This window comes from Balaenoptera borealis (genome assembly GCF_965194805.1).
Source record: "Balaenoptera borealis genome assembly, chromosome: 5".
NCBI classification, from domain to species: domain Eukaryota; kingdom Metazoa; phylum Chordata; class Mammalia; order Artiodactyla; family Balaenopteridae; genus Balaenoptera; species Balaenoptera borealis.
The window spans coordinates 126,678,562-126,701,474 of NC_138862.1; the positions used below are offsets into that span (position 1 = coordinate 126,678,562).

A 22,913-nucleotide genomic window follows, 5' to 3' on the forward strand; every position below is an offset into this window, starting at 1 on the left:
CCACCTTGCCCTCTGCACCCTTGTTGCTGCACTCTCCTCCATGGCCCCAAAGCTTCCCCTGACTCACCCCTGCCCCACCCCACCCCCGTCTCTGCCAGTGAAGGGGCTTCTTATTGTGTGGAAACTTTTCCTCCTTCACAAGTCCCTCCCAGCAGTGAAGGTCCTGTCCCTATTCTTTTCTCTGTTGTTTTTTTTTTTCTTTTACCCTACCCAGGTGCATGGGAATTTTCTTGCCTTTTGGGAAGTCCGAGGTCTTCTTCCAGCGTTCAGTAGGTGTTCTGTAGGAGTTGTTCCACATGTAGATGTATTTGTGGGGATGAAGGTGCTCTCCACGTCTTACTCCTCCACCGTCTTGAAGGTCCCCCCCCACTTCTATTTTTTAAAATTCCATTCACAATACCACTAAAAAGAATAAAATAGGAAGAAATTTAACAAAATAAGTGTAAGGCTTATAAACTGACAATAATAAAACATTGCAGAGATTAAATAAAGATGATCTAAATAAATAGGGAGATATTTATGATTCATGATTGAAGTCATGTTCATGATCGAAAGACTGAATATTGTCAAAATAGGAAGTCTTCCCAAATTGAGGTATACACGAATCCAGCAGGCATTAAACAGAAGTTGACAAACTGATACTAAAATTCATATGGAAATGCAAAGGACCTAGAATTGCAATGACAACGTTTAAAAAGAACAAAGTTGAAGGACTTACACTAATCAGTTTGAAATCTTATTCAGAAAAATACAATAATTAAGACAGTGTGGTATTGGCACATGAGTAGTCATACAACAGGTCAATAGAACTGAACTATGAGTCAAAAACAAATCTTTATATTTATGGTCAATTTATTTCTGACAAAAGTGCCAAGACAATTAAATATAAGAAGCATAGTCTTTTTAGCAATTGAATATATACATTCAAAAACTAAACTTAAACTATTAGTTCACACCATAGACCAAAAACTAACTCAAATTGGATCATAGACCTAGATATAAAAACTAAAACTATTAATTTATTTTAAAAAAGGGAGGGGGGAATATTTATGACCTTGGTTGAACAAAAGGTTCTTAGATTCAACACCAAAGTTACAATCCATGTTTTTATTTGATATTTTGAGGGTCATCAAAATGTAAATGCTTGCACATCAAAAGTCACCAATAAAAATTTTTTAAATACACCTAAAACTAATATGTCAATTATAACTTGATAAAACAAGGGAGGAGAGGTCATAAAATGAGATAAAATATGGGCAATTATATATCAGATAAAGGACTTGTATCCAGAACATATAAAGAACTTTTACAACTCAAAAATAAGGCAAATGAGAGAATTTAAAAATGGACAAAAGATTTGAATAGATACTTAACCATAAAAGATACACCACATAGGCTTAGCTAATACACTCATGAGAAGATATTCAACATCATTAGTCATTAGAGAAATGCAAGCTAAAGCCACAATGACACACCAAAACACACTCACTAGAATGGCTATAATCAAAATACCAAGTGCTGGTGAGAATGAGGAAAGACTGAAACCCACATGCATTGCTGGTGGGAATGTCAAACGGTACAGCCACTTTGGAAAACCATTCCATGGGTTTATTTTTAAGTGGAACATAAACTTGCCATTTGACTCAAGAATTCCACTCCTTGGAATCTATGCAAGAGACCTGAAAACATATGTCCCCACAAAGACATGTATAGGAGTGTTCATAGCAGCATTACTCATAATAGCCCCCAAATGGAAATAATCCAAATGTCCAAATAGTGATGAATGTACAAAAAAATGTGGTATTTCCATACAGTAGATACTATTCCTCAAGTAAAATGAAAGAACGACAGATACAACATGCTACAACATGGATAAAACATAGATAACAACTGCTACAGTAGGAATAAACTTCCAGAACAGTATACTAATTGAAAGAAGCCAGATGCAAAAGACTACACATTGAATGATTCATTTCTATGAAATATCTAGTAAAAAAGGCAAATTTATAGAGACAGAGGCAATCAGCAATTACCTTGATCTGCGGTTCTGAGGAAGGATTTAATTCAAATAGGCATAAGGGAACTTTCTGAGGTGATGATGTTCTAAAACTGGCTCTGATGATGGTTGCCCAACTCCATAACTTTACTGATAAGCGTTAAGTTGAAAAAAGAAAAATTAACATCACCTGTGAAGAAAAAATGTATATGATGTGTCTCCAGAGAAAGACACAGGATCACTTATTAGTGTTTAAGGCAAAAATACATAACTTTAATCTTATTATGAGGAAACATCAGAGAATCCCAAATTGAAAAACACTAAGAAATAACTACTTAAAATTTTCAAAAATATTAATGGCTTGAAAAACAACAAAAGGCTAAGGAACTGTTCCAGATAAAAGTTAACTATGGAGACATGACACCTGAAAGCAATACATGATCCTGACCAGCATCTTATAGGCAAAAAAAAGAGGGGGGGGGGCGGGGAACTGGATGAAAGTAGTCAAAAGGTACAAACTTTCAGTTATAAGATAAATAAGTACTAGGGATGTAATGTATAAGATGATAAACATAATTACACTACTGTATGTTATACATTAAAGTTGTTAAGAGTGTAAATCCAAAGTATTCTCCTCACAAGGAAAAAAATATTTTTTTCTACTTCCTTAATTTTGTATCTATAGGAGATGAACGACTTTCACTAAATTTACTGTGGTAATCATTTCATGATGTACATAAGTCAAATAATTATGCTGTACACCTTAAACAGTGCTATATGTCAACTATATCTCAATAAAGCTGAGGGAAAAATAATAATGAAATAAAAATTTTTTAAAGTAGATACAAAGATATATAGATTGAGATATATCATAAAGGACATTATTGGTGCAATTGACAAAATTGGAGAATGGACTGTGGATTAAATCATGGCATCAATGTTAAATATTTTTAATTTGATAAATGTTCTAAAGATATATAAGAGAATATTCTTGTTAGCAAGTATACACTGAACTAATCTGGGGTAAAGAGTCCTAATATATAAAACTTAATAATGATTCAAGGAAAATACATATATATATCACCATATACCTCCTGTGGTCTTTCTGAGAGACAGGAATAAAGAATAACAAAGCAAATGTGACAAAATGTTAAATGTTGATAAGGGATAAATGAGAGATCTTTATATTATTTTGGCAATGTTTCTGTAATTTTGGAAATATTTCAAAATAAAGCATTAAAAGTACAATAAAACAGCAAGAGATTAATACATCTTTTCTTAAACATCTTTATTGGAGTATAATTGCTTTACAATGTTGTGTTACTTTCTGCTGTATAACAAAGTGAATCAGCTATGTGCATACATATATCACCATATCCCCTCCCTCTTGCATCTCTCTCCCACCCTCCTTATCCCACCCCTCTAGGTGGTCATAAAGCACCAAGCTGATCTCCCTGTGCTATGTGGCTGCTTCCCACTAGCAATCTATTTTACATTTGGTAGTGTATATATGTCAATGTTACTCTCTCACTTTGTCCCAGCACACCCTTCCCCTTCCCCGTGTCTCAAGTCCATTCTCTACATTTGTGTCTTTATTCCTGTCCTGCCCCTAGGTTAATCAAAACCATTTTTTTATTCCATATACATGTGTAAGCATACAGTATTTGTTTTTCTCCTTCTGACTTACTTCACTCTGTATGACAGACTCTAGGTCCATCCACCTCACTACAAATAACTCAATTTCGTTTCTTTTTATGGCTGAGTAATATTCCATTGTATAAATGTGCCACATCTTCTTTATCCATTAATCTGTCAATGGACACTTAGGTTGCTTCCATGTCCTGGCTATTGTAAATAGTGCTGCAGTGAATATTGTGGCACATGACTCTCTTTCAATTATGGTTTTCTCCAGGTATATGCCCAGTAGTGGGATTGCTGGGTCATATGGTAGTTCTATTTTTAGTTTTTAAAGGAACCTCTATACTGCTCTCCATAGTGGCTGTATCAATTTACATTCCCACCAACAGTGCAAGAGGATTCCCTTTTCTCCACACCCTCTCCAACATTTATTGTTTGTAGATATTTTGATAATGGCCATTCTGACCAGTGTGAGGTGATACCTCATTGTAGTTTTGATCTGCATTTCTCTAATGATTAGTGATGTTGAGCATCTTTTCATGTGTTTTTTGGAAATCTGTAAATCTTCTTTGGAGAAACGTCTATTTAGGTCTTCTGCCCATTTTTGGATTGGATTGTTTGCTTTTTTGATATTGAACTCCATGAGCTGCTTGTATATATTGGAGATTAATCCTTTCTCAGTTGCTTCGTTTGCAAATATTTTCTCCCATTCTTAGGGCTGTCTTTTCGTCTTGTTTATGGTTTCTTTTGCTGTGCAAAAGCCTTTAAGTTTCATTAGGTCCCATTTGTTTCTTTTTCTTTTTCTTTCCATTTCTCTAGGAGGTGGGTCATAAAGGATCTTGCAGTAATTTATGTCAAACAGTGTTCTGCCTATGTTTTCCTCCAGGAGTTTTATAGTGTCTAGCCTTACATTTAGGTCTGTAATCCATTTTGACTTTATTTTTGTGTATGGTGTTAGGAAGTGTTCTAATTTCATTCTTTTACATGTAGCTGTCCAGTTGTCCCGGCACCACTTATTGAAGAGGCTGTCTTTTCTCTTGCCTCCTTTATCAAAGATAATGTGACCATATGTGCGTGGGTTTATCTCTGGGCTTTCTATCCTGTTCCATTGATCTATATTTCTGTTTTTGTGCCAGTACCATACTAATTTGGTTACTATAGCTTTGTAGTATAGTCTGAAGTCTGGGAGCCTGATTCCTCCAGCTCCGTGTTTCTTTCTCAAGATTGCTTTGGCTATTCGGGGCCTTTTGTGTTTCCATACAAATTGTGCAATTTTTTTGTTCTAGTTCTGTGAAAAATGCCATTGGTAGTTTCATAGGGATTGCACTGAGTCTGTAGGTTGCTTTGGGTAGTATAGTCATTTTCACAATGTTGATTTTTCCAATCCAAAAACATGGTATATCTCTCCACCTGTTTGTGTCATGTATAATTTCTTTCATCAGTGTCTTATAATTTTCTGCATACAGGTCTTTTGTCTCCTTAGGTAGGTTTATTCCTAAGTATTTTATTCTTTTTGTTGCAGTGGTAAATGGGATTGTTTCCTTAATTTCTCTTTTAGATTTTTCATCATTAGTGTATAGGAATGCAAGAGATTTCTGTGCATTAATTTTTTATCCTGCTACATTACCAAATTCATTGATTAGCTCTACAAGTTTTCTGGTAGCATCTTTAGATTCTCTATTTATAGTATCATGTCATCTGCAAACAGTGACAGCTTTAATTCTTCTTTTCCAATTTGGATTCCTTTTATTTCTTTTTCTTCTCTTATTGCTGTGGCTAAACCTTCCAAAACTATGTTGAATAACACTGGTGAGAGTGGGCAACCTTGTCTTGTTCCTGATCTTAGAGGAAATGGTTTCAGTTTTTCACCATTGAGAATGATCTTGGCTGTGAGTTTGTCATATATGGCCTTTATTATGTTGAGGTAGGTTCCCTCTATGCCCACTTTCTGGAGAGTTTTTATCATAAATAGGTGTTGAATTTTGTTGAAAGCTTTTTCTGCATCTATTGAGATGATCATATGATTTTTATCCTTCAATTTGTTAATATGGTGTATTACATTGATTGATTTGTGTATACTGAAGAATCCTTGCAATCCTGGGATAAAACTCACTTGATCATGGTGTATTATCCTTCTAATGTGCTGTTGGATTCTGTTTTCTATTATTTTGTTGAGGATTTTTGCATCTATGTTCATCACAGATATTGGCCTGTAGTTTTCTTTCTTTGTGACATCTTTGTGTGGTTTTAGTATCACGGTGCTGGTGGCCTTGTAGAATGAGTTTGGGAGTGTTCCTACCTCTGCTATATTTTGGAAGAGTTTAAGAAGGATAGGTGTTAGCTCTTCTCTAAATGTTTGTTAGAATTCGCCTGTGAAGCCATCTGGTGCTGGGCTTTTGTTTGTTGGAGGATTTTTTATCACAATCTCAACTTCTGTGCTTGTCATTGGTCTGTTTATATTTTCTATTTCTTCCTGGTTCAGTCTCAGAAGGTTGTGCTTTTCTAAGAATTTGTCCATTTCTTCCAGGTTGTCCATTTATTGGCATAGAGTTGCTTGTAATAATTCTTCATGATCCTTTGTATTTCTGCAGTGTCACTTGTTACTTCTCCTTTTTCATTTCTAATCCTGTTGATTTGAGTCTTCTCCCTTTTTTCTTGATGAGTCTGGCTAATGGTTTATCAATTTTATCTTCTCAAAGAACCAGCTTTTAGTTTTATTGATCTTTGCTATCGTTTCATTTCTTTTTCATTTATTTCTTTTCAGATCTTTATGATTTCTTTCCTTCTGCTAACTTTGGGTTTTTCTGTTCTTCTTTCTCTAATTGCCTTAGGTGTAAGGTTAGCTTGTTTATTTGAGATGTTTCTAATTTCTTGAGATAGGATTGTATTGCTATAAACTTCCCTCTTCGGACTGCTTTTGCTGCATCCCATAGGTTTTGGGTCATCGTGTTTTCATTTTCATTTGTTTGTAGGTATTTTTTGATTTCCTCTTTGATTTCTTCAGTGATCTCTTGGTTATTTAGTAGCATATTGTTTAGCCTCCATGTGTTAGTATTTTTTACAGTTTTTTTTCCTGTAATTGATATCTACTCTCATCGTGTTGTGGTCGGAAAAGATATTTGATATGATTTCAATTTTCTTAAGTTTACCAAGGCTTGATCTGTGACCCAAGATATAGTCTATCCTGCAGAATGTTCCATGAGCATTTGAGAAGAAAGTGTATTCTGTTGTTTTTGAATGGAATGTCCTAAAAATATCAATTAAGTCCATCTTGTTTAATTTGTCTTTTAAAGCTTGCATTTCCTTATTTATTTTCTGTCTGGATGATCTGTCCATTGGTGTAAGTGGGATGTTAACGTCCCCCACTATTATTGTGTTAATGTCAATTTCCCCTTTTATGGCTGTAAGCATTAGCCTTATGTATTGAGGTGCTCCTATGTTGGGTGCATAAGTATTTACAATTGTTATATCTTCTTCTTGGATTGATCCCTTGATCATTGTGTAGTGTCCTTCTTTGTCTCTTGTAATAGTGTTTATTTTAAAGTCTATTTTGTCTGATATGAGAATTGCTACTCCAGCTTTCTTCTGATTTCCATCTGCATGGAATATCTTTTTCCATCCCCTCCCTTTTAGTCTGTATGTGTTCCTAGGTCTGTAGTGGGTCTCTTGTAGACAGCATATATAAGGGTCTTGTTTTTGTATCCACTCAGCCATTCTATGTCTTTTGTTGGTGCATTTGGTGCATTTAATGCATTTACATTTAAGGTAATTATTGATATGTTTGTTCCTACTGCCATTTTCTTAATTGTTTTGGGTTTGTTTTTGTAGGTCTTTTCCTTCTCTTGTGTTCCTGACTAGAGAAGTTCCTTTAGCATTTGTTGTAAAGCTGTTTTGGTGGTGCTGAATTCTCTTAACTTTTGCTTATCTGTAAAGTTTTTAACTTTTCCATTAAATCTGAAAGAGATCCTTGCTGGGTAGGGTAATCTTGGTTGTAGGTTTTTCTCCTTCATCACTTTCAATATGTCCTGCCACTCCCTTCTGGCCTTCAGAGTTCCTGCTGAAAAATCAGCTGTTTAGCTTATGGGGATTCCCTTGTATGTTATTTGTTGCTTTTCCCTTGTTGCTTTTAATATTTTTTCTTTGTATTTAATTTGTGATAGTTTGATTAATATGTGTCTTGGCGTGTTTCTCTTTGGGTTTGTCTTGTATGGTACTCTCTGTGCTTCCTGGACTTGACTGACTATTTCCTTTCCATGTTAGGGAAGTTTTTGACTATAATCTTTTCAAATATTTTCTCAAACCCTTTCTTTTTCTCTTCTTCTTCTGGGACCCCTATAATTCGAATGTTGGTGTCTTTAATATTGTCCCAGAGGTCTCTGAGACTGTCCTCAATTCTTTTCATTCCTTTTTTTTTATTCTGTTCCCTGGCAGTTATTTCCACCATTTTATCTTCCAGCTCACTTATCCATTTTTCTGCCTCAGGTATTCTGCTATTGATTCCTTCTAGAGTATTTTTAATTTCAATAATTGTGTTGTTCATCACTGTTTATTTGCTCTTTAGTTCTTCTAGATCCTTGTTAAATGTTTCTTATATTTTCTCCATTCTCTTTCTGAAATTTTGGATCATCTTTACTATCATTACTCTGAATTCTTTTTCAGGTAGGTTGCCTATTTCATCTTCATTTATTTGGTCTTGTAGGTTTTCACCTTGCTCTTTTTTCTGTAACATATTTTTTTGTCGTTTCTTTTTTTTTTTATGTGTGGTGTTTTATTCCTGTCTTACTGGTTGTTTGTCCTGAGACATCCAGCATTGGAGTTTGCAGCCAGTTGGATCGAGCTGGGTCTTGGTGCTGAGATGAGGACCTCTGGGAGCACTACTCCAATTGATATTCCCTGGGGCCTGAGGTTCTCTGTTAGTCCAGCAGTTTGGACTCGGAGTTCCCACCACAGGAGCTCGGGCCTGACCTCCGGCTTGGGAACCAACATCCTGCAAGCTTCGTGGTTTGGTTAAAAAAAAAAAAAAGAAAAAGAGAAAAAAGAGCAGTACAATATCAAACAATAAAAAACAAAATAAAATTAGAAAGATAAAAAATATATTAAGAAAAATAAAACTATAATTGAAACAACTGCAACAAGGTAAACTAAAACCACAACAGAAAAAAGAATAAAAAAGGGGATGGGGGGAAACAAGCCAAAAGGAGAGAATAATAACAAAGTATAAAGAATAAAATAGGGCTTCCCTGGTGGTGCAGTTGTTAAGAATCCACCTGCCAATGCAGGGGACACGGGTTCGAGCCCTGGTCCGGGAAGATCCCACATGCCGCGGAGCAACTAAGCCCATGCACCACAACTACTGAGCCTGCGCTCTAGAGCCCGCGAGCCACAACTACTGAGCCCACATGCCACAACTACTGAAGCCCGTGCACCTAGAGCCTGTGCTCCGCAACGAGAAGCCACTGCAATGAGAAGCCCGCACACTGCAACGAGGAGTAGCCCCCGCTCGCTGCAACTAGAGAAAGCCCACCCGCAGCAATGAAGACGCAATGCAGCCAAAAATAAATAAATAAATAAAATTTTTAAATTAAAATTAAAAAAAGAATAAAATAAAATTAGAAAAATGAAAGATGTAATAGGAAAAAATAAAAATATTAAAATATCAACAACAATGAATCAAGAAGGTAAAACAGAACCCCAATCTAAAAGAAGAAAAAAAGAAAAAGAAAAAAAAAAGCCTTGGCTATGTGGGCAGAGTTTAGGTGGGGGTGGAACTTAGGCAGGGGCGGGGTTTAGGGTGGAGCAGGACCTAGGCGGGTGGGGGGGTGACGTTTGAGCGTGGGGCGGGGCCTAGGCGGGGCTACGTTCAAGCATGGGGCGGGGCCTCTGCTTAGGACCTGTGCGTAAGGGGAGAGGCAGCCCATCAAAAGGAGGGCCTCTGGAGTGTGGAGTTCCGGAGTTTGGAGGTAGGGCCCTGAGTGAGGGTGTGTGGGTGGGGTTTAGGCCCAGCACATTGGAGGGGGTCTCCGAGTGTAGAGGTGGGGCCCTGGGTGGGGGTGTAGGTGCGGGGCTTGGGCTCTGCAGGGCAGGAGGGAGGCTCCGTAGGCAGAGGATTAGGCCCAGGAGCCCAACAGGCTTCCCGGTGCCTAAGTGGACAGGGAAAGCACTGGCCGCATTCCCTTCCATTCCTTCGTGCCTCTCCCCCACCATCTCCCCCAGGGTCACTGCTGGACCCCTAACAGCGTGGGTGGGTCCCACTGGGTGTAGGAACTCCTCCCCTCCCCCAGCTGCCCCTCAGAGGTGCCAGTCCCATAGGCCCGGCCTTTACTTTTGCTCCCCCTTCCCTCCCTCCCACCCCCTCAGGACCCGCGTGGCTGGAGGGGACCTAGGTGGGCAGAGGATCAGGCCCGGGATCTCAGCAGGTTCCCGGGGGCCTGAGTGGGCTGGGGAAACCTGGCCACACTCCCGTTTGATCCTCTGCCCTCCCAATTGTTCCCCAATTTGCCCCTTCGGGTGTGGGATCCCTTCCTCTCCCCCAGCTGCCCGTCAGAGGTGCCAGTCCCATCTGGCCTCCACTTCTCCTCCCCCTTCACTCCCCCTATGCCCCACGTCCTACCCAGTCGCTGGGGGTTCCTCACGTCCCCTTAGGTGTCTGTGGTCCCCCACCAGTGCCTGGTAGGTGCCCTAGTTGTGAGGAGACACGAATTCCCCGTCCTCCTAGTAGGCCATCTTGACTCCACCCCCTGAGATTAATGCATCTTCGACATGACATTTATTTCTGAGCAACAGCCAGCATCATGCTGAATAGATAAACACTAGCACGAGTTCCACAAAAGTCTAGACTAGAAAAAGATGCCACTTTTCCACTAGTATTTGACATTGTACTGGAGATACTAGGCAACAAAATTAAATGAGAGAAAGGAATTAGATGTTTAAAGTTTTGAAAGGAGGGAAAATAAGACCATTTGCATACCATATGATTGTAAACCTGAAAAATAACAAAAAAAAAAGAAAAGAATTCCATAAGGAAGCTGAATACAAAATTAAGATACAGAAATCATTACCTTTCACTTATAACAGAAAAGCCCAAGTATTTGGTTAAAAACAAGCAAACGGCCATTTAGCCTCAGCTTCAGCCTCAGCCTTTAAAAGGCCAAATAACTACTTCAAGGACAGTTTTGTCATTCTTAAAATAGTAAGAGATTAATGATCTTGTGATCACATAGTCCATCATCATACCTAATCATTGGAATACTTCAGTAATAATAATGCCATTCAACCCTCAGTAATGTATTCAGGAAGTAAAGAAAGCACAACATAATATACCAGAATTAACCAGAATTACTGTGAGATAAGCAGAAAGTGAGTGAGCCACTATCATCTTTCTGCTTCAGGCAAAGAAAAGGTGTTGCTGTACAAGAGATATGTGAAGTTGCCTTTTCTTATACAACATTTTCATATAAAAGCCAGTATTGCACATTGGAAAAGTTCTCTCCAATAAAGATAGAAGAGATTATGTACTTTGTGGATGACAATACCAAAATAGTAATAAGCTCTAACGTATTGCAGAAAAAGACCCATAATACTTTGCCTTTCCAGGAAGAAAACAAATTGCCTGTGTTACGTGTGTAAATACATTGAAAATGATCTTGTCACATCAACACTGGACTAGGAGTTTGTGGGGAGTTGAAGGGAGCTACAGCTTTAACTATGCTGTTTACATTTTCTAAAATATGTATCCAGGTATTATTCCTAAAGTGAATAAAAATAAATAGGAATTTTAATAAGTTAGTTAGGCATTCATAGGGAATATCAGAATGGCCCTCATTAGAGCCAATGTCAAGAGTACTGTCAGGCCAGAGCCCTGGACCTCTGCCTCAGAGTCTCAAAGCATTCACTGTGCCCATATGCCCAACGCTGAGAAAACTCCTGAATCCCACTCAGTATGTCCATCTTGTGCCTGGCTTCCTATACCCAAGTTCCCTCACTTTTCTTCTCCCAATGGGACTGTCGGCAGCCATCTTGTACCCTACCCAGGACCAGGATTTATTTGTTAATTCAGGCCCCACAGTGGTTCAAGCAGTTCATGCTGATGGTTAGGCAATATTGATTGACCCAAGAAAGCCCAGTGTGTGGGCCTGATAATCTATCCTGACAGTCTTTGGGCATCTTAGAGTAAACAAAAATAAGGCAGAATAAAAGATATCTGATCTGGTGCCCAGCAAGCCATTCCTCAATTATATAGATGTTACGCCATGAAAATACCTGGGAAAGTACTTTCTAGCAGATCAGAACCCTTTTTAGGATGATGAGGATGATGAGGATATTGTTTACCATTCATTGGATGTCGGCTGCATCAAGCTGTCTTTAAGATGCTGAGAACAGGGCTGACGCTGTCAAGTGGGAAAGACAGGTTATAAACATTATAAACAGTGAATAGCTACTATTTACTAAGCACTTACCACATTCCAAGAACATTTTACATACATTATCTCACAACCCCCCTGCGCAGTAGATGGCATTCTCCCCACTTCACATATAAGGAAACTGAGGTTAGAGAAGGTGAAATGACTTGCCCATGATCACCCAATTACAAAGGGGCTGCCCTGAACAGGAAATCAGGTGTATCTACACCGGGCTTCCAGCAACTGCCTTTGTCTTGGGACAGGAACACATTCCCTTGGAAGCAGAGCTCACAGTGAGGATTCACAGAGCCCAGGACAACGATGAGCCCAGATGTGAAAGTGCTGAGGTCAGGAGAGCAGCAGACACAGGGTGGCACCAGCTAAGGACTGCCGCATCTGCGTTCAGAGCCCCAATACTTGTTATGCCAGGAGCCCTGAGCCCCACCCTGTGTCCTGGCCAGCTTTCAGCTGGTCCATCTGTCCCTTACAATGCAGAGCGTCCAGACACTCTCCTGAATGGAGCCCCCACTATTCCCCAACCATGGGGTGTCAAGGGTCATGGAAAGAATCCTCCAGGACCAAAGCAGTTTTTTCCTACAAATTCCCCCTCCTTCCCTCCCCGACCTCCCCACCCCACCCTCTAGCCAAACAAAAGTAGCACAGCAGACACTCCTAGCACGTGGTAACATAGAGGTAGGTGCCAGCAGCGTCCACCTGCGCCCCACAGGAACTCAGGAGGGCCCCCAACACCAGTGTAGAGCTGGCCCAGGTTCCACCAGCCAGTGCCCAGACCTAAGTCACCACCACAGGGGAATTTCTTGGCCTGTAGCCAGGAACACCGGAAATCCAGCCATAAAAGTGAATGCCAGCCAAAAGTGCAGAGAAAACCCCTGAACTCGGGCCCACGAAATTTGAGTTCCCTTTGCGACTTTGTCGCCAGCAAGCAGGGACCTGACCTCAAGTGCAAACCACCCTTGTACCTGAACCCCTCAACTGCTGAATGAAAACAAGTTCAGTGATCTTAAACTTTGGCGTAACACAGAATCTTTGTGGAGGTGCTTAAAGAGAATTCCTCTGCCCATGACTCCAGGAATTCTGCTCAGTGGTTCTGGGATGGGGCAAAGAATCTGCATTTTACTCTAATTGGCCAGAGAAGGCCAGTGTCTGCCAAGTCACACACCAGTAGTTTAAATGCCCATCAAGAGAGGCCTGATTTAAACGTAATTCTGTAAAAAGGAATGCTCCGAGGCCCTCAAAATGAGAGCATATAAACTATTTTGTAAAAAAAAAAAAAAAAAAAAAAGACAAAGTGAGCAATCAGGTGGTTAAAGGACAGAAGTGGAAGAATGTTTCACCTTCCTCTGAAACCAGATGAAAGTGTTACCTATTCCAAAATCATTAATGGATGTTTTCTCCCATTAATACTGGAGAAGCTGAGGCACACCTTCCCTTGGTCACCAGGATCCACCGCAAAGACTCACCTTTAAACTGACACTCAGATCAAAGGCGCTGCCGCCTGCCTCATCTTGAGGGGAGCCTGACATCTCAGACCCAGCTAGGCTAGTTTCCGGCTCCTGGGTAAATTGGTTCGTCCTTCAGCATGACGTTTTCATCATCAGTAAATTGGGCTACAACAGATACACCTCTCGGGTTAAGTCACATTAGAGAAAGTAAGCTCTTCGTTCAGTTGATGGAAGTGTAACGATGACCATCGTGGTGCTAAACTGATAGATATATAAGTTGATCAGGCAGCGGCTGCCATTAAGACACTCAACCTTAACATCGCTTTCCCTTTCAACACGCTGCAAGGATCTGACAGTCATTAACAACTTAGGCAAACAGAGGCTTACTATTGGACCAAAAGAAGATAAAAGGTCACTTCCAGGGCGAGGTCTCATGGGAAGAGGGAACTACATCTCACTGTTCCACTGGTGGGACTTGAAATTTAATCAGTTTTCCTGTTAAATTTCCGCATCTGAGGTCAAAACGAGGAAAGCCAGGAACTCGACCCAGGAAGCCTAGTCCTAGAGCGGCACGATTGCTCAGCCCCCTTGAGGCCTATGAAAGTATTTCTCTAGAGTAAACTACCCACCACAGCCAGGGCTACTGGGCGACACAGAGGCCTCCACTTCTAGGGGCGGAGCCTAGGAAGGGGCGGAGCTTAGCGTGAGAACGCTTTGCGACTCAGGTTCCGCCGGCGTCACTCACAACGTCCTTGGCCCACTCCTGCGCAAACCAGTCCACGTGAGGACCTGAAGATTCACACACGCAAAGCCGAGCCCAGCAGCTCCCCTAGAAGCCAGGACTGAGGGATCCCGAGAGGCGCCCCCAGAGCTCCGAAGGCTCCTCCCTCGTCCCGCAGTCCTGCGCCCCACCGCCCTGCGTCGGCCTCACCTGTCAAACCGATCTGTCACTGCCTGCAGGACCCAGCCCTTCCTCGCCTTCTGCCAGGCCCCAGGCCCGCGGCGACATTGAGAAGATGGGCAGCCGACCCCGCAGCCCCAGCGCCTCCCCTGCGGACCGGTGGGGACCGCAGCCCGGAGGACCGGGCCCTGCCAAGCGCCGGCGAATGGAGGAGCCCGCGGGCCACGAGTTCGAGGAGGCGTCCGACCCGGACAACGTGACAGGAACCCCGGCCACAGGCGCACTCACCTCCCTGGTGGTTCTGGCCGACGGCTGTGCCCTGCACGTGCCCCTGGACGACGTCGACCTGGTGCTGGAGCCCGAGCCAACGTCCGTGATGCAGGTGTCTCTCGGAGATCGCATCCTCATGCTGGTCCCTCGATCTCTCCTGGGCTCTGGCATTGAAATCCTGGGAGGGCAGGGCCACTCAGCTCTTGTCCTGGAACAGGGCAGTTTCCCGAGCGGTCTCAAGGAGTGCATCGCCCTCGAGCAGGGATTCTTCTATGAATCTGTCCCAGAGATCGCTGGCCAAGAAGAGGTCTACGGGGAGGACGCAGATGCCGAGTTCCTTTTGGCTGGGATGGATGCAGCAGCCAGCACAGTTACTGGGCTCCTCCTCTCTGCTGGAAGGGCGTCCGACCCCAAACTGTTGGGCCTAGTCCCAGAGCCCTCGCCTTGGGGCCCCAACACTAGTCCAGAGAGAGGCTCTCCTCACCACGACGACAACCTGGACCTCCACCTTCCGGAGCCCTTCCCCGACTCACCACTCCAACCTCTACCTCCCCCTCCTTGTCCAGGTCCTCACGAGCACCCCCAATGCCCGCTTGGTACTCCGTGCAAGGCCTAGAGATGCCTGTTCCAGGAATGAACTTCCTCCCACAATTCCTGGCCACCGGCTGCGGACCAGGACAGAGTCTTGCTAAGGGTTGTGTGTACACTGCACACCTGATAAGAATCACAACGGACAGATGCCTTTTGGATGCACGCTGCGTTTGAAAATTTTGCGTCCATGGCTGACTAAAACCCCGGGAAGAAAGCTCACCTGGGCAAAGAAAAGCCTCTTGAAATACAGTGTGCTTTCAGACAGCCCGGCAGCTGCTTAGATTTTCTCTAGGCAGGGCACCTTTAAGCAGTTCTATCCCCCCACCCCCTGTTTCCCTTCAAACCCAGGTGCCAGCACTTTTCTCTAAAGAGCCATCCTTTCCCGGGTACCCTACCACTGCCCCTTCCCCTCGTTTTCCCCCAACAGAGTAATTACTAGATTTATTTTGCTCAATGAATTTTTGACCCTAGTGTCCCCGGTACTTTATGACAACCCTCTACCCATTTTGAACTTTTCTGGATGGCAGCTCTAGCCCCTTTGGGGGATGTAGACAATAGGTGTATGTGGACAAATGTTTATTGGATACAAAACCCAGAATGAGGAACAATGATCTGTTTTTGAATGACTAGGTTGGCAAGTAGTTTTACCTCTATTGCTGGGTTTGTGGGGGTATTTTTCCAAAAGAACCAACTGTTTTCCATTCTTCTTACATGCTATTAATATAATTCTCATGTCCAGGGAAAATTTGTAATTCTAAAGATTCTGTGTTTTTATACTTCTAAGATCCAAATATGTTTTGTACATTGCTACTGGCATATAGAAAAAATTTGCTCTTATGTTGGCCTGGTATCCAGAAAAATTACTTAATTTCTGTAATCACTTATGTGTAAATTCTCTTGCTGGACTGATAAAGATAACAGTATCTCCAAATAATGAGAGTATGTCTCTTTTTTTATGACAAGCCTCTTAATCTTATTTTTCCTTAATTTTTTTTATTGGCTATTAACTTCAAATACAGATTGAACGGTATGGTTAATAGGGTCATCCCTGTCTTTTTTTGGAAGTATAGTTGATTTACACTATTAGTTTCAGATATACAACAAAACAATTCAGTAATTTTATGGATTATATTCCATTTAAAGTTATTACAAAATAATGAGCATACTTCCTTCTGCTGTACAATGTGCCCTTGTTGCGTATCTATTTTATACATAGGAGTTTGTATCTCTCTTTTTATTTATTTGTTTATTTATTTGTTTGTTTTTTGGCTGCATTGGGTCTTCTTTGCTGCACGCGGGCTTTCTCCAGCTGCGGTGCGTGGGCTTCTCATTGCAGTGGCTTCTCTTGTTACGGAGCACGGGCTCTAACCACGCCGTCTTCAGTGGTTGTGGCTCGTGGGCTCTAGAGCGCAGGCTCAGTAGTTGTGGCGCATGGGCTTAGTTGCTCTGCAGCATGTGGGATCTTCCCAGACCAGGGCTCGGACCCGTGTCCCCTGCATTGACAGGCAGATTCTTAACCACTGTGCCACCAGGGAGGTCCCAGTAGTTTGTATCTCTTAATCTCATACCCTGTCTTGCCCCTCTCCCCACTGGTAACCCCTAGTTTGTTCTTTACCTGTGTAAGTCTGTTTCTGTTTTATTATATACATTTATTTGTTTTATAGTTTTAGAGTCCACATATAAGTGATAACATAGAGTATATGTCTTTCTCTGTCTGACTTATTTTATTAAGCATAATACTCTCTAGGTCCATCCACGTTATTGCAAATGGCAGAACTTCATTCTCTTTATGGCTGAGTAACATTCTTACATCTTCTTTATTCATTCATCTGTAATGGTGAGATCACAGAATGACTCAGCCCTGAAACACTGGATGGAGACAACTGCGTAGATACACATGAATAACTTGAATCCCCAGATCTCTTTTAGTCCTCTTGGCCACAGAAGTGGCCCACCACTGTCTGTGAAAGCTTGCTCATCTACCTTGCTCTAAGATGCAGAAGCCTCTGCCTGGCAAAACAAAAGCACCAACCTCAAGATTTACCCCCATCTCCTCCCTTTGCCACCAGACAAGTAACTAAAGTTAAGTTTAATATAATTCAATAGAGGATCAAAAGGTTTAGAGCAATGGATATGGTACACTGGATATACTACCTAAAGCTGAATAATATATCAGCTAGTGGGAGTGTGCAAGGGCCGAAAGGCACTGGAGAGGCACCAGCATCATTGAGTTCAGTGGGCCAGGGTTGGCCAGTGATGGCAGGAGATGCCATTAAGAAATTAGACTCCTTGGTAGCCTTGGGGATAATAGGATCTGAGAGACTGAATATACATACTGACAATGGCCAGACCACTTATGACAACAGAATTCTGACCCACAAACTTTGCAGCAACCAGTCCAGAAACAAAGCCATAACCTCTGTGGTAACTGGCCCCAAATGATCAGGACTTGGTCAATAACTGCCAGCCTCCCTAATTTTCATCCCTACTTCCAACTCAGGACCAATTTAAGAAAGCCAAATATGCTATGCTTAAGACACAAAGTTCACAAATCAAATCAATTACATAGAATTCCCTGCTTCTAGTTAGCCTGCCTCTAGCTTTCCCCTGCCAACAACCTCCATTCAAACACACCTCAAGCCCTCCCTTTTTCCACTATAAACCTTTCCTAATCCCTTAGCTGCCTATGAGCTCTCAAATGCAAGAGATGGGGCTGACTCTCTTGCTATATAGCAAGCTGTGAGAATAGCCTCTGCTTGTTCTCCACTGAGCAACCTTAGTTTATTTTTAGTTTTACTGGAGGTCCCAGTGAGGCATACTCTCCACTGCCCATTGCCATAAATCTCAGCCTTGGACCAGGTGTGGTACCCATGGAGCACCTTGTGCCATAAGCTGCTCTCAGCTTATGGTGTCCACACCAGTATGTAAAGTCAACACCATGTCTAAACTCTCTCATTGCATTGAGTTCCTTAGCTATTTATTTCAGTTTGGTACCAGGTTTTGTTACTGATTCCATTTATTTGGCATCGTTGGTGGCATCCAGACATTCATTTTTATGCCCTTTTGTTCACTTTCATTATTCCATTTTCCGCTGTGCTGATTTAAAATCTTGCTTATCACAAGGAAGGGAATCACTGGGTAGCACACAAAATTATGTCCTGTAAGCCTGTTGTTCGAGTCAACCTCAGAGTCTTGTGAGTTTGCGGTTCTCATCAGATTGGCATCCATTTGCACACACTTTGCCATGGGTATTCAATAAAACCAAATGAGGTTTTCTTCTCCTGATTTTCTTTCGACCTGAAAGTTTGGCTTTAATCCAGAAAGAGTGTTCTCTTTGGTGTCAGGTGGTGGAGGCTCTGGAGTCTGCATTCAGAGAAGTCATGTTGGGGCCTAAGTCATGAGATGTACAAGCACCTCATTTACCCACCACTGCCAGCTCTTATGGGGTAGTTTAAGTGTAAAGCTTCTACTCTTCCAGGAAAGATGCCTGCTTCTTACATGTCATCTCATTCAACTCCTCATTCTTGTGCCTATCTCTTTAAATGACGTAGCTTCACTAAGGAGGATTTGGCTTGAACAATATTGTTCATTTGAGAGGCTCCTTCGATAAGAAGGGAAGAAGATTTCTCAGTTTCAATGGGCAGCATATTTTGATTTGGTATAAGGAGGCTTCCAAACAAAACTATGAACCAAAAGCTGCTTCATTAAAACATTCTCTGGCCAAAGCTAATGACCAATTTGAAAAACAACTAGACTTATTTCTCTATTAAGTCCTCCAGTTGCCTTTCCCAGATCTCCCTATGCCTCTTCTCCTGCCATTCTCTCTCCTTCTGAATTCCATTGACTCCTCTTTTAATTCCCCTTGTCCAGGTCCCCTGCCTTTGCCCAACAAACCTCCCAAGAACCCAAAATGCCAGCTGCCTCTGAAGATCCACCCCCATGCACCAGGTATTCAGACAACTTCAGAGCTTAAACCTTGGACCTGAGCTGAATTAAGAGCTATTTGTAAAAATGTCTCTAAATTCAGAGAAGACCAGCAAATATTCAGTGAAGAATTTAGCATTCTATTGGGTGCGTAAGCCCCAGAATTGCCTGACACAAATCACTCATACACATATTGGTCAGAACTGCCGATGATCATTTCTGGATGGCAAAGCAGACTGGACTGACCCAGGAAGGGACCTGCAGGATCTCTCTTACCACAATAAACCTAAGGGTTCAATAACAAGCCTGAAAAGTTGGGCAAAGTCTCCTAAAAACCATACCTGAAACATTTCCAATAAAAATCAGTACAACTGCTACTCTTTCTATATTAAACCCTGCCACCTTTGCTCAGCCTCTTCCTTGGTGTAAACATACCACACAGGTGATTAGTATTTCAAATAATTCACAGATTTTCCCTATCTTCCAGCCTTTATATGTAACTGTTGATCCCTTTGACTGGAAACATTCCTTCCTCTTCTGTGACAACACACCTGCAAATCTAAGAGGGTAGAAGTTTCATTACACAGAGAATTATTATATTAGAAGCACACCAGAGTTTGTTATATTGTTATATTAGAAGCACACTGTTTCTTGAAATTTCAGAAAACTTCTCTATCCATAAACAATTGTGTCTGTTTTGAATATACTTTCTCATTTCCCACTATGTTTGATACATACCCCTGATAAAGATCTTGACACCATACGTGCCCCTCTATGGGCTAGAAATTTCAGTGACATAGAAAAAATAATGGGAGCAGAACCTATTAAAGTTCAGATACATTTTACCAAACCATTACCCAAACTTCCCCCAATATCCCTTGAAGCCAAAGGAAGAGCTCAAAACTACAGTTGAATGCCTTATATACAAAGGTCTTCCCATACATCACCCTTGTAACACTCATCCTGCAAGAAAAGAAACCAAACAGACAAGGATATCAATTTGTTCAAGACCTTAAGGCCATCAACAAAATATGTATACCTCACTACCTGACAGAAATTAACCCAAATACCATTGTATCATCAATTCTACCTGAAGCCACTTGCTTCACTCTATTGAATCTTTATTCTGCCTTTTTTCAGTGTACCTCTAGACCAAGACAGTCAATACCTCTTTGTCTTCACATGGAGAGGACAACAACATACCTGGACAGTCATGCCCCTAGAGTATACTGGAGCCCCCTTCTATTTTGCCTTGGTCCTCAATCAAGACTTAAAAGATCTAAATTTCCCTTGTGATTCAGATTTTAACATGATGCATAGATAATCTCCTACTTTGTTCAAAGAACAAGGAAGCCTGTAAAAGGATTCCATTGACTCACCCCAGGCTTAGTAAAAAGGAGACATAATGTTTCAAATATAAGTTATAATTTTGCCAAAATACAGTCCATTATTTAGAGTATGGCTCATCTCAGGAGGGAAAAACATTCTCTCCTGATAGACTAAAGACTATCCAAACACATCCTAGACCCCTCACAAGAGACAACTGAGTGTATTTCTGCTTTTAACTGAGTACTGCAGACAACGGGTGCCAAGTTTTACCAAGAAAGAAACACCTCTTAATGAGCTGACTAAGCACCAAGTAAGAGACCCTCTCCTGGGGACCCCAATGTGAAGAGGCCTTCTGTAACCCAACGAAGGCTGTTTGACAGCCTCTTTCTCTAGTCATGTCTAACTACTAATAGCTCTTATGCCTATTTGTGCATAAGCAATCTAGACAAGCCCTTGAGATTTTTAACTCAACTTGATGAGAACTATCAAAAACCCATTGCTCCAAAAACTAGAAGCACCTAAAATGCCCCTCAACAGGCAGATGGATAGTTAAACTGGAGTATATGCATGTGATGGACTATTATTCAGAGACAAAAAAAAAGAAAAGAAATGAAATGAACTACCAAGACATGAAAGGATGGGAGGAAACTTAAATGCATATTGCTAAGCGAGTGAAGCCAGTCTGGAAAGTCTGTGTGAATCCAACTATATAACTTTCTGTAAAAGGTAAAAGGATCAGTGGTGCCAGGGGTTTAGAGGGAGAGTGGTGAGTAGGTGGAGCACAAGGGATTTGTAAGGTAGGGAAACTACTCTGTATGCTTCTATCTGGATGGATGACATTATGCATTTGTTAAAACCCATAGGACTATACAATACAGTGAACCTTAACGTAAACTATGGACTTCAGTCAATTATAATGTATCAATATTGATTTATCAACTGTAACATGTGTACCATTGTAATGCAAGATGTTAATAATAAGGGGAACTGTGTGGGAGAGGGGTAGTATATGGGGACTCTGTGGTATCTACTCAATTTTCTGCAAACATAAAGCTGTCTTAGAAATAAATATATTACTTTTTAAAGATAAGTAATAAAAATAAACCATTTGAGAAGTTAACTTCAGGGATACAATTCTTTTAAATGAGCATACATTAAAAAAACAGGTTGATATCCTCACAATATAAAGGAAAGGGGAAACTGCTTGATGTACAAAAAATGAGGATTTTGTTAGTAGAAGTCTGTCAGAGGCAATTTTTTATACATCACTAAAATGGCCAGTTCAGTGTTTATCTACTACCCCAACCTCTAAAAACAAAGAAACAACCAAAAACATCGCTTACTATACTCTCACCCTTGACCCTGTTGGAAGGGTTTATTGTCCTTGTCTTATGGCAATATCTGTCAGTGCAAAACTTGTTGATGCTTCTGCTGAACAGGTTCTAGCCTCCTCGCTTGATATCATGGCTTCTCATTCAGTACAGACTTTATTAATGACAGAACAGACACTTTTCAACCAGCTGATTAATATGAGAGTCTATTGAGACTTCTATTGAGAACCTGACCTGATATTATTTGTTGGTGCATCATATCTCAAAATTGAAACAGGAAGTTATCAACAGAATATACTATCAGTAATCTAAACTCTCCTTTAGAATATAGTCCTCCACCTGAGACACAATCATTTCAGATGGCAGAACTTATTGCACTTACTACAGCTTGTCAACAAGCCAAACCAAGAATTAAACATATGCATATAGCAGGTGTGCTTTTGGTGTAGTACGTGACTTTTGGCTGCTTTGGGTGCTCGCCTCTGCTGGTATCCTCTCAAAAATGGACAACTTAAGGAACTTTTAGATGCACTTCTACTTCATTGAGGTGGCTACAGGAAAGGTTGAGGGACTTCCCTGGTGGTCCAGTGGTTAAGGGTCTGCCTTCCAATGCAGGGGACATGGGTTCGATCCCTGGTCGGAGAACTAAGATCCCACATGCTGAGGGTCAACTAAGCCTGCCCACTCTAGAGCCCACGCACCACAACTAGACAGCCCTCCTGCTGCAACTACTGAGCTCACACGCCACAACTAAACATCCCACGTGCCGCAACTAAGACCCGATGCAGCCAAATAAATAAATAAGTATTTTAAAAAATAAAAGGAAAGGTCGAACTCCATGTAGAAGGAAACAATTTGGAAGATAAAGAAGATGCTGTAGCAGATCATTATGCCAAACAGGTACCCTTACCCAAAGTTATGTTGCTATAAATCTCTGGAAGGATTCGTAGATGCCATGATGTAACATCAATGATTAGCACCTGAAAAAAAAGAATGAAAACCAATCTGATTGCACCTTTCACTCAAATAATCTCTGGTGCTCTCAAGACAGTTGCTTGGTAGCACCAGATA

At 41.3% G+C, this 22,913-nt stretch overlaps 1 protein-coding gene across 2 annotated transcripts in view; it reads left to right on the plus strand.

Moving 5' to 3' along the window:
* The first annotated feature begins 706 nt into the window (after nt 1-706).
* LOC309629581 (proline-rich protein 23A-like) overlaps nt 707-22,913 on the plus strand; it is a 74,522-nt gene continuing 52,315 nt past the window's right edge. The window contains exons 1-2 of one of the 2 annotated variants that reach the window (XM_082393705.1): nt 707-9,594; nt 14,014-22,047. In XM_082393705.1, coding sequence (XP_082249831.1) covers nt 14,513-15,283 — 771 coding nt within the window. In that variant the 5' untranslated portion in view covers nt 707-9,594; nt 14,014-14,512 and the 3' untranslated portion in view covers nt 15,284-22,047. Of the gene's footprint in view, nt 9,595-12,600; nt 22,048-22,913 lie in introns of those variants that run through there. The other variant, XR_014245117.1, reaches the window with a different exon arrangement.